Raw genomic sequence first — 13,117 nt, forward strand, 5'->3', positions numbered from 1 at the left:
GAGAACGATTCACGGAAAATAAATGCTACCCTCTGTCTCTCTGCCCTCCAGTCTGAGGTTGTGAAGGACTTTATACCCAGCTGTATCAAACATCAGATTCATCTAGCCAGGTTTCAGTCAAGCAAGCCAGATCTACCTGTTCCGTATGCAACATGTCAAATATTATAGAGATGTTTTTTACAGACCTGGCATTGCACAGTGCCACCAAGGGGAGCTGAGAGGGCTCCTCACCCACATATCTTAGATGGAATAGAGATTAGACACTCAAGAACAGCGTCACTTCTCTCTGCATGTGTTCCTGCACCAGCACTCCTCCCATGACCACATCTTCCCATTCCGCATACTTCCTTGATCAAAGACGGAACAACACACACAGTGAGAGACAGTCAGTACCATGTTCCTGTTTAGGCCACCAGAACTACCACTGTCAGAGATGAGACTGCCACCACCCTATCCTAAGTGATAGAGCAACAGTGTGGTTCTGCCAACTGCCAGGGTTCCTGGCTGGAGGGCACCACCTTTAACAGGAAAGTTGTATAGCTGGAAGGGGCTGGCTGCTGGCAGAGCTGAGTCAATGTGCTCCTTCAGGTGCAGGCAAGTTCGATGTGAGAAAAGTTTCTGGAAAGTACAAGCAACTAGGCAAGAATGTTGGGACAGAATATATCCTGGAGTCATGAGTACCTTCTAAATGTCAGCACATGCTGTTCACTTGCTCTCCGTACTTGTTGTAGGGGGATCAGAGGAAGGCCCCTCTAGTCGAGTTGTTGGGCAAAGTTTGGCGGCCCTGCAGGCTATGATCCCGAGGGAGCAACCGCTAACACCCGTTGACGATCAGCAACAACCAGTACAACCACCGGAACAACCGCAGGAGCCAGCAGATGAGAGACCGGAGGAACTTCCCCCTGATGAACCGGGAGGACCTCTGGAAGGGGAGGAAGAGGCACCGTTAGAGCAGCCTCAAGAACAACTGCAGGATCAGTCGCAAGAGCAGCCCCAAGAACAGCCGCCGGGGCAGCCACAAGAGCAGCCGATCCTCCCAGGAGGATTACCGTTACAGCCACGAGATGAGGCTCCGGTACTCCCACCGCCGCCGCGGGGACAGCCAATTCTCCCACGGCTTCCAGCGCCTAGGCTTCTGCCACCGCTAAGACCGAGAGGTCCACCTCCACAAGGCCCGCCAGCTCCGCGACCGCAGAGACCACAGCCGAGGCTGCAAGGTCCTCCAATACCGAAACCCCAAGGGATCCCGCAACCAAGGCCCCAGTATCCTCCGATGCATCCGCCCCCACGTCTACCCGACTGGCAGCCAAGGCAAGAACTGGTACCTGTACAATATTACCCACTCCCAGCACCGGTTGCCCGGCCACAAGAGTTACCAATGGGATGGGTAAAATTGGAAGCTACTTTCGATGGAGATCCCTCGAAATTGGGATTTTTTCTAGTACAAGCACTACAATTTTTCAATTGTTGGGGACACTTGTTCGGAGACGAAGCGAGCCAAATCGAGCATTTGGCATCACGGCTGCAAGGAAAAGCAGCGGAATGGTATGTAGCCTTGTACGATTTGGGGGCTCCAGAATTAGATTCCCTACAGGGTTTGGTAGATGCGCTCCGAGCGCAATACGAAGACCCACTAGAGGAAAGCAGAGCCCGCACGGAATTACAATCGATCAGGCAAGGTAGCATGTCGGCTAGGGACTATGTTACAAAATTCTGACAACTAGCTGCAAAATGCCCAAGGTGTGAGGAAACCACCAAAATAATTATGTTCAAGCAAGGCATGAATCCCAGACTGTTGGATCGAGCCCTTATGCAAGTTAATCCTCCCACACTCTTCGGTTGGATTCAACTAACTTGTGAAGTAGAAAACCGAATGCAAGAAGTGCGCCTGGTTGAGCAACAGCAAGCGGCCGGTCAACGGCGAACCGCCATAATTGTTAGAGGGGGCAGAGGGGCAGGATATGCAGCTAGAGGAGTGAGAGATGCTAGATGGCAACAAGGACTGTGTCTACATTGTGGCCAAAGCGGTCACTTCGCAGCGCAATGTCCACTCCGGCCTGTGCAGAGAACTCTGTTCCCACCAAGGCATCCGACCCCTGCCACCCTTCCTCAGCCGTCCCGCCCAACGCCTGCTCCGCGAACTTCGCGAGGGAGAGGTACGTTCAGAAGAAATCCTGCCGAAAAGGGATTAGAGCTAGAGGAAATTATGGACTTTGACCCAACCGCTCTAATCGGTGAAGAAGCACCAGAAAGTCCTAATTCGGGAAACGAGATGGATCTGTCGTAAACGGACCCAAACGGCAGATCAAAACTCAGTCAGTTCCCATAGTGGATAGACCTCAAGGGTCCATACTATTCATGCCTGTTACATTAGTCAATCCTGAACGAAAGACTCATATTCGGGTGCAAGCGCTTATTGACTCCGGGTGCTCCAGAGATATAATTGCACCAGCTCTAGTGAACGGATTAGTGCTTCCAATAAAAGAACTTGAAAATCCGGTCATTTTTGAACAGATGGATGGCACTAATATGAATCCAGTCACTACTGAAATAGTACCTGTCATTACAGGCATGGGGCAACATTGGGAGACAAGATCATTTGTAATCAGCTCTACAGCAAAATACCCGTTAATTTTGGGAAGCAGATGGTTGTGGGACCACAACCCAGACATTAATTGGGCAGCTGGAAGCGTCACCTTCAAAACAGATAGCTGCAAAACCCATCGTTGGGACCAGAATTGGGGTAATAATCCTACCCTCATAGAACAAGCACTCCTGACCCAGGAGGAAATTAACCAAATACCTAAACAGTACAGAGCCTACTTACAAGCTTTCACCGAGGAAGAGGCCAACACCTTACCTCCCCATAGGAGAACTGATTGCGCAGTGGAACTCATCCCGGGGGCCACATCACCCAAAGGTAGACTTTATCCCATGAGCCCAAATGAAAGAGAGGAGCTTCGAAAATTCATTGATACTAATCTTCAAAGGGGATTCATCCGACCAGCAAATAGCTCCCATGCAGCACCAGTATTGTTTGTTAAAAAGAAAGGTGGAGGTTTGGGACTGTGCACTGACTTCAGAGGACTTAATGCAGTCTCTTCCACAAACGCCTATCCCATACCTCTCATCAGAGATCTACTCAACGTTGTGGCGCAAGGTAAGATCTTCACAAAATTGGACTTAAAAGATGCTTATTTCCATGTTCGTATACGAGAGGGGGATGAGTGGAAAACCGCGTTCAATACGCCATTGGGACAATATGAATATTTAGTTATGCTTTTTGGCTTGGCCGGGGCCCCTTCGGTTTTCATGTCCATGATCAATGAAGTACTGCACAAATTTTTGTATAAGGGAGTAGTTGTTTACCTAGATGATGTGTTAATTTACTCTGAATCTGAAGAAGAACATGTTCGCCTAGTGCAACAAGTATTAACTACTCTCATGTGTAATAATTTGCTCATCAAATTGTCTAAATGTGAATTTCACAAAACTGAACTTACTTATTTGGGATATTGTATCTCAAAAGATGGGTTAAGAATGGATCCAGGCAAAATGAAAGCCGTTCAAGACTGGCAAACCCCCACAACTCATAAAGAACTGCAATCCTTCCTGGGGTTTGCCAATTTCTATAGAGAATTTATACAAAACTTTGCCCAAATAACTCTCCCCCTCACTGAACTCCTAAAGACTAAAGACAAAGGGGAGCAAGCTAAAAAACCAAAAACTAAATTGAATTGGACACCACAATGCCAATTAGCCTTTAATCAATTAAAGCAGCAATTCATATCTGAACCAGTGCTGCAACACCCCGATGAAAATCGCCCATTCATAGTGCAGGTGGACGCCAGTGATACGGCGATTGGAGGTGTCCTTCTCCAGCGGGGGACAGACAATATCCTCAAGCCTTGTGCATACCTTTCACGTAAATTTTTGGAAGCGGAAAGGAATTGGAATGTTTGGGAGAAGAAGGCATTTGCTGTAAAAGCGGCGCTCTCCACTTGGAGGCATTGGCTTGAAGGGGCGTGCCATCTGTTTGAGGTTTGGACAGATCACAAAAATTTAGAAGCGTTACGCAGTCCTCGGAGACTCAACGCCAAACAGCTAAGATGGGCAGAATACTTTTCAAAATTCAATTTCACTCTCCAACTCTTGCCGGGCAAAACTAACTTCCTGGCGGATGCCCTTTCGCGCATGCCTCAACATAAAAGCAAGCAGGAGACAATAGACACAGTATTTTCGCCTACCCAACTGGGGTGTGTGGTTACTACGCGCAGTCGCGCAGCACAACCTCCTCAGACAGACAATGGGTGGAGACAAAAACTGAAAAGCGAAGTCGAAAAGGAGGGGGACAATATGCCCAAAGAGAAATTTATGTCAATCCGAACAAGGGGAATGGCTTTGGGGTAATCGATTTTATGTACCAAAGAGTTTAAGAAAAGAAGTTCTGCAACGCTGTCATGATGCCCCAACAGCCGGCCATTAGGGATATTTAAAAACACTTCATCTGGTCCAGAGACAATTTTGGTGGCCAGGCATGCGCAAAGACATTTCACAATATGTAGCTTCGTGTCCCATTTGCCTCAGCGCCAAAACGCGAAAGGGTAAACCTCCTGGACTTTTGCAGCCCCTTGAAACTCCGAATAGACCGTGGGAAGTTATTTCTATGGATTTCATTACAGATCTTCCCCCCTCGAAAAACCACCCTGTATTTTAGTAGTGGTGGATCTGTTTTCCAAGCAAGCCTACTTCATCCCTTGCACTACTATGCCCTCGGCAAAAAGATTGGTGCATATTTTTCTGAAATACATTGTAAAACTCCATTCTTTTCCATCAAAGGTAATATCCGACCGCGGCGGACAATTCGTTGCCAACTTCTGGCCGGAGCTTATGCAACTAATGGGAATTGAGCAAGGTTTAAGTTCCGCACCTCACCCGCAAACTGACGGACAGTCCGAAAAAACTAATCAATTATTAGAACAGTTTCTCCGTTGCTACATTAATTTCCAACAAGACAATTGGATTGATTTATTGCCCTTAGCAGAATTTTCTTACAACAATAGTGTACATGCGTCTACAGGAGAAACTCCGTTCAAAGTAGTTTATGGCTACCATTTTAAACCATTTCCTTTTGAAGCTCTTCCCCCCGCAACAGCCTCCAAAGACGTTTCAGAATGGTGGGGGGAGGCAGCTCAACAATGGACTCTCATTCAACAACATCTTACTAAAGCTAAGCAGGACTATAAGAAATACGCTGATCGCCATCGTGCGGCTGACTGGGAATTGCATCCAGGAGACCTTGTGTATTTGTCTACAAAGAATCTGAAAGTCACCCAAACCAGCCGTAAATTGGCGCTAAACTATTTGGGACCATTTCCAGTTCGTAAAATCATCAATAAAGTGACTGTAGCACTCGATTTGCCAAAGAACCTTCGCCACATCCATCCGACTTTCCACATCAGCTTGTTGAAAAGGGTCCCTCCAGCAAATCAGTGGCATATCCGTGCTCCTCCCAGACCAACCCTGATTGATGACCAAGTCCATTATGAAGTACAACAAATTTTGGACTCTAAATTCAAATGTAATAGGTTGTTTTACCTCATCAGGTGGAAGGACTTTGATTCTGGGTTTGATGAGTGGGTGGAGGACATTCATGTTCATGCTCCTAGATTGGTTAAATCTTTTCACAATCTCTACCCTCTCAAACCAGGGGGAAGGACATTTTAGAGGGGGCAGAAATGTCAGGTCTGACATAAGTTCCTTGTGTGTTCTAACCAGAGAGACTCCATTTTAATCCTGTCAGTGTTTTAAGATCTTCTTTTGCAGGTGACAAGCAGGCCAGTACCAGTTATCTCAAAGAAGAGGAATGTTTTGACTACAGTCTTTCCAGCCCTGGCAAAGTTTCACTCTCTCAGCTTCAAGCCGTTTGGTTTGAGAACTGTGTGGGGAGGATGGGATTTGCTGGGCTATGCTATTCTGTACCTTAACCGTTACCTCCATTCGTAACAATACCCGTGTACCAGCCAAGATATTGCATCTTGGCCAGTGGACTATAATGGTTTTTTATATTCAGTAAAATCTTTTGTAACCAATGGACTCATGTCTAATTGCAAGAGATAGTCTGGATTGCAACTTTTAATAAGCCACAGCCTGACACTGAAAACGGGACAGTATGTTCCAATCCTCCTCCACATCAAGAGAAATTGATTTCGATTGATTTCAAAAATAATTGATAATGTAATGAGAGAAACATAGCTAATGCTATCAGGAAGTTGGGGCAGGCTATAAAACTGCCTTTCTTGAAATGTACAGCTCATGTGGAGGGCCACAAATGGCCATTGATTTGATCATAACTAACTAATTGATTCTAGCCAAGGTCTCTCTTGTCTCTGAGACATACATTTCTTGATCAAGCCTGGCATTAGTTTTGTCTGAGCTTGCTACATGACCAATTTAAAAAGAAGCAAATTACAGAGGTACAGTCATGTATTTCATTATTCATCTGAGGTTAATTTATTGGTGTCTCAAATTACTTGCCAGATGCAGAAAGTTTCTTCCTTGCATCATTGTTGTTACACACAAAAACACTCCCAAGAAAGAAATGGCACTTAAGTTGCAAAATGTAGAAACTAAAAGTAAGAAATAAGAGCTGCATATTAAAATGGCCCTCTGGCCACTTACATTCTACCATCCTAAATTCTTCTTATGTACCACTTATTGGCCCTTCTTTTCTATCACAAAATATGCTTTATTTTAAAGTAATGTGGATGACATTGCAAATTGTCTTCAAATTCACATAAAAATGTAAGGATGTCAGCCAATTAATCATATGAGGTTTAATTAATACATTACACTTGCATGTGTATAGGATGAAATAGTTTTGAATAAAGAACAAATTGGCTTTAGATTATGCATATAAGTATGACAGTAGACACAGTATTAGAAAAAGCAAGGTTCAAGTCAGTAACACCAGAAAGACCAACTAGATTTACAGGACATAAGTTTTCAAAAGTTGAGCTCCCATTGTATAGAGATCCCTGTGCCCTTTAGGTGTTACTAGACTTAAATTTTGCTCTTATACTGCAGACCAACATGGCTACTCCCTGAAACACTCTTAGAAAAGAGCAAGAATCCAGTAGCACCTATAACTAACAAAATTTGTGGTAGGGTATGAGTTTTTGTGAGCTGCAGCTCACTTCTTCAGATACAGCTAGAACGTGAGTCCATCTGTCCTTATATCTTGGAGAGTGGAGTGATTATAGAAGCTGAATGATAATAGCCGGTGAATGACAATCGCAGGCGTGATTGAATAGGGTGGGGTATGCAGAGGGGTAGTGGGTATGGAGAAATTGGCATTCATAATGAGACAGAAAACCAGTGTCTCAGTTCAGTCTGGGTGGATGCATTGTCTTGAGCTTCATTATCAGTTGCAATTCAGCAGAAAAGGCATTGCGTTTTAAGTGAGCAAGAAGTGGTCTTTCTGCTACTTTTGTCATGAGCTTGCTCTCCAAACAAACTAATCCCTTGTTCAAGCTCCCTCAGTGACACACAAGGCATGCTCCTGGTCAGATCACCCTGGTTTTCATCTAAAGCATGGTGCTAAGCCAGTCAACTTTCCCACCTACACAATTGCTTCTTGGCTACCTGCAGTTGCTTTTTCTCAGTCCAGAAATGAAATTTCATCTGTCATTTTCATTCAGGTCATGTGTAAGGCATGAAGCACATTGCCATTCATTCCTTCTTTGTACCTAAGTAGTCAGATTCATCCTGTAAATGCCTAACATTGAATGAATTGTCTGCTCTTTATTTGAGGATAATCACAATACTGATTGCAAGATTAGTTGGATTCGTGGTCAAACATGTAAGACACAGTGAGAACCTAAATAGTAAATCTCAACTCAAAAATCTCAAACTTAAGTATTTTCTTTTAACTATATGTCTTTTAAAATTGGAAGATGCAGTAGCACATGAGCAGCAAGGGTTGAAACTGCTACAAGAAAGCCATCTGATCCTGCAAGCAAACAGAGTCACTGCAAAAGACAGGCATCTGAACTCGCTCAATTGTATTCAAACAGCTTGCCAAACAATCTGCTCTCTACTCATAACTGGGAAGCAGAACTGAGCCAAACTGATGGGATGTTTGAACATAACTAGCAAGAAGGGAGTATATATCTTCTTAGCTGCTGATTTATAAGCATTTGTATTTAAATGATTAGGGGGTTTAATGTATTGGTTTGATTAAGCAGACACATTTTCAGCCAGAATATTTTAAATTGGTTAACTACACAAGACACACGTTATAAATCTTTATCGTAGCACCATTTACATAAACTCACCTAAAGTGTTCAAATTACTCCACATGCATTATTATTCCAATATTCCAGATCTTGCCTAAAACCCAGTAAGGAGTTCCAGGCTGAGATGCAATTGGAACTAAGGACTTCTTGGCACGCTGCTGTCACACACAACCACTAAACCACACCATCTCTCACAGAATACCTCCTCCCCCCACCCCCACTCTGAGCACAGCAGTGGGATACACATTTCTGCATACATTGGCAACCAGCTGCTTCATGGTAATTGATTTTTTTTGCAAGGAAGTGAAATGATGAATGCCAATGTAGTAAGAAGCAGAGGGGAGTCAAAAGGGGGGGGAGGGTTACGAGAGCAGAAGGCATGCCGAGAGCTGTGTGACAGGATCTTCCAAACTCGTTGCCTAGCTGATTGTTTGGAGATGAAGCCATGGCAGGTGCCGCCATCTTGGGCTTTTTGGGCTGTGGAGGTGGTTAGCTTTCTAATTAGAAAACACGGAAATTGTCTTTTGTTTTCCCTACTGAGCAGATGGAGTAAATTGTTTGTGAAGACTCTTTATTTCTTGCTCTTTTATGGAGAGGCTGCACCACTGCCCTTACAGCCTCTCAGGGATAGTACTTGACAAGCAGCACTCAGGCTGCACTTTCATTTCTCTTTTTGCTCAAGCAAAATAATCCCCAGTCCATTCCCACATCCCCTGTCACTGATCACTAAATAGCCACTGGGTTTTCTCCTTCTGAAGCTTGTGTCTACGAGGGAATTCTGTGCCAAGATAACAAGAACTATGAATTTAAACAGGTTTCATTATTCCTGAGACAAATGCCATTTGACCATTAGGTTTAGGAATAAGCTACTTTAAAAAAATTAAAAACCTATATATTAAGTGCTTTTGTCGTACAGTAGGAACAGAATTTATATTAGTATGACATATGAGCATGAGAACAGTCCTGATACATCAAACCCAGGAAGATGTCTCCTGTCCAGCATCTTGTTTCCAAGGATCTAGCCAAAAGTTTCCAGGAAGACTACATAGAGGTGATAGCCCTCCCCAATTAAGTTCTTTTAAAAGAAATATCACAATGAGTATAACATGTAAAGCCATGGTGTTCCCAACCCACCGAGCATGCCATGCTTCGGCAGTATGCCCAGTGTTCCAATTAAGATTCAGATGCATTTGTTTGCTTTGGTGTTTCAATAATAATTGGCTTTTAATTGTCTCCATTTGATATCCTATTTCATTTTGGCACCCGGAATTATAGATGATCCCTAATCTGCATATGAAGGACTCTTATTATGTAATAAGAACAGCAGTGACACTGTGACACTGTGATATTCTACAACGTTTCTCCTTGGACCCGTATTTAAGTTCACCACTTGCTGCTATGTGCTGGGAACCCCGACAGAAAATGTGTGCAGACTCCACCACCCCCTCAACCCAATGTCTGAGGTGCAGTGTAGGAAGAGTTTTGATAGTGCCATCCTAGCAGATTTACACCCTTCTAAGCCAATTTTTTCCAGTGGACTTAGAAGGGGATAACTCTGCTTAGGATGGCACTGTGTGTCTCTGCATGTTTTCCGATGAGTATGCATTTGAGCCAAAATGCGTTAATAAAAATTGCAGCGCTCTCAGACAGATGTCTATGCCTATCATCAAAAGTGAGCATGTTAGAAACTGGGTAGAATTTTAACATTGATCAGAGAAGATCATATGCTTACCTGCACATGCTTCTCAGTACTGCATATTGGCCTAAGAAGATCCACTGTTTAGTTTTTCCATATCAATAAGCCAAAGGGGACGGTTGAGAATTACTGAGATAGTGAATCAAAGATCTGGGATTCACTGGGACTTCCCTGTGGTCCAGTCTCATACCTGCCTGCACAGAATACAGTCTAGATTTCTGCTTCATAAGAGTGGCAATGTTGATTTTTGCAATAAAACACTCTCTAGGCCTGGATACGATGAACAAATGTAATGTGTGCTAAATAGTCTCTGCTGTTGAGTGCACAGCCTCTTCTAGCACTGAGCCTGGTGACCAAGTGAAGAAGGAGGATCCCTTGTCAGTTGTCTAGAACTATTTCGTGACTCGCTGCCTGAAGTGGGATGCAGCCTTGGGTCTTTCAGGTTCAAATCTGACATACTGTCCATTGGAACACATTTAAAAGCAGTTGTTTAGGAAGCACCAAAAATGGGTACCACTCTAAAATCAACTGTTGGGGATACATTTTTGAAAAAAATTGATGCCCATATTAATCATCCTTCACCCTTTTCAAACAAATTGCATTTTCAGAGGTCATGCTACGTTATAAAAATGTTAATGGGGAAAAAACACCCGGCAGCCCCCTCCTCCCATGAAATAAAGAAATATTAATAGCCCTAATGATTTCCCTTTATGAATCCTTGGGATTGCTGCCATTTGTCTCAGACAATGGGGTTTTCCAAGCTATAGTGGAGAACAAGCCACGTCCAGATCAGAAACAGAAAGCAGTCCTAAAGTGCATTCAAGTGAACTGTAAGGTTGCCCTGTGTGATGTGCTGCAGTTTGCTTACCCTCAAGTTAACTGAGGGTTCTTTATCACGTGCAGCAAGCACTTCCAGAAGACTGCCTTCCCCTCCTCTCTCATGTGCACGTGCACATGTGCACTCACCCTTAAGCTCTCCTTATTTGAATTTGAAAGCTGGGAAATTAAGGCCAAACTGCATTGACCCACAATTGGATCTTCCAAAGTTTTCTTTAATATTACAACGCAGGGGGGTTCCAATTTGGGTTAGGGCTGTGGTGCTGCAGGAGGGAGTGGCTTTAACCCAGCATGATGCACTGTTTCCTTGGCAAGCATTGCCCTCCCCCTCGTACGTGCTAATGGCTGCAGTAGAGCACCTTTTTCTTATCATGATTAACTGCAGCTCCAGGAAGGTAATTTGTATATGGGAAACTGGGGAGGGGGTGGCAGCCCCCTCTCTTGTGCAGCTGCTTGTCATTGTTAGAGATAATAGCATGTATCCAGCGATGTGGTTCCTCTGACTTCATTTATACTCCACCTTTCTCCCCAATGGGCACCCAAGGTGGCTTGCATCATTCTCCTCTGTTTTATCCTCACAACAACCCTGTAAGGTAGGTTAGGTTGAGAGGGTGTGACTGGCCCAGGGTCACCAACAAGCTCCCATGGCAGAGTGGGGCTTCCAACCTGATTCTCGCAGATCCTAGTCCAACAGTCTAGTAATCACTGTACCAGGCTGGCTGATTGAATAGTATTGCTGTTCGTGGGTGATGATTTCTGCGAATTCCTGTCTCCCACAAAAGACTCACTTCACCTCTGTGCAGTTCCTGAGTGTCTGTTGAACCCCAGGAACAAAATGGGGGTGGGGGCTCAGTAGGTTACAGCAGTTGTCTATCTCCAAAGCCCCTGCTGGCTGCATTTGGTAAGTCACACAGTATGATTTGAGAGAGTCAGCCATGAACTGTGTCTGCATCCTAGGAGCCTCGCAACACAGTCTCCGTGTGCAATCAGAGAGGCCTGGTGCAACAATAAACTTCATGCAAAGCTTGGGAATAAAGGGCTAAAACTGAAGTTTCAGTTCATTGTGTTACATTCTGCATAACAAATCCTGTTAATCATTATGCACTATGCTGGAGGAGTAAATCCATTTTAAAGCTATTGCATACTTTTCTTTATAGGATAAAATAAACTGAAAGATAAGTATAATCCTGGTTTTCAAGAAGCTTCCCACCCCATCCCACCGATGGGGTCTCAACATTGTAGTCAAGGAATTTACAAATATGCAGAGGGACCTCTTTCATTCAGTACTGAAATGGAATGAGACCATCTATGACAAATATACCTTTTGGGTACATAAAAGCTCTGGATCTAGGCAGTTGGATTTTGTAATTTTGGTGTCCTGGTCACATGATCCAGTTCCTATGAACATAGTAATAATACAATTCTAAGCATGAATTCTCAGAAGTAAATCTCATTGACTTAAGTGGGACTAACTCCCAAGTAAGTATGTTTAGGATTGTAGCAAAAGGCTAGCAACATGACATTTTAAGCACTTGTAGTTTGCAACAAACACAACTGATCTATGGATTTTAGATCCTCTTCTTGAAGTGGACTTCATGATCCATACTTTACAGAAAGGTAAACAGGGAAGTGACTTTTTGTAGAAGGCTGTCTGCAAACCAACGCTAGGGACAGATTATTATGTTTCCCAGAGTTAAAAACTAGTACTTTAGAGCCATTATCGCTGTAGTATATAGACTGGTTTCTTTTGTCCCACTTTATTTAATTAAAATCTTCTTTATCTAAATTATATATGCAGGGCTCATTTTGAGGGGGAACGCGCAGGAACGCAGTTCCGGTAGTTCTACAAAGAGGTCACATATCAGGTGACCCCGCCCACCTGATTTTTGGCCGTTTGGGGCCCGTTTTGGCCTGGATTGGGCCTAAAACGGCCAGAATCGGGCCTCTTACGGGTGGTGGATCACTCTCCCGCTCAGCAGCAGCCCAATTCTGACCATTTGGGGCCACTTTTCAGCCATTTTCAGCTCCTTTTTGCCATTTTGGGCCCAATTTCGGCCCTGAATGGCCAGGATTGGGTCCAAAACAGCCAGGATAGGTGAGGTCAGGGTGTGTGGCATATGCATATGCAAATCAGTTATGCCAATGACACACTTCCAGTGGTCAAGGGGCGTGACATATGCTAATGAGTTATGCTAATGAGTTCCTGCAGCTCTTTTTCTACGAAATGACCCCTGTATATATGTATTCTATTTCATTACAGATGCTGTCAAAGTGCCTCACAACAACC

General features: G+C 44.1%; 1 protein-coding gene across 1 annotated transcript in view; it reads left to right on the forward strand.

Annotated features, from left to right (window-relative positions):
* The first annotated feature begins 688 nt into the window (after positions 1 to 688).
* Positions 689 to 13,117, forward strand: part of LOC129330406 (proline-rich protein 2-like) — an 85,448-nt gene continuing 73,019 nt past the window's right edge. The window contains exon 1 of the mRNA XM_054980435.1: positions 689 to 1,387. Within this exon, the coding sequence (XP_054836410.1) occupies positions 689 to 1,387 (699 nt within the window). The remainder of the gene's footprint in view (positions 1,388 to 13,117) is intronic.

The sequence above is a fragment of the Eublepharis macularius genome, chromosome 5 (genome assembly GCF_028583425.1).
Source record: "Eublepharis macularius isolate TG4126 chromosome 5, MPM_Emac_v1.0, whole genome shotgun sequence".
Classification (NCBI taxonomy): domain Eukaryota; kingdom Metazoa; phylum Chordata; class Lepidosauria; order Squamata; family Eublepharidae; genus Eublepharis; species Eublepharis macularius.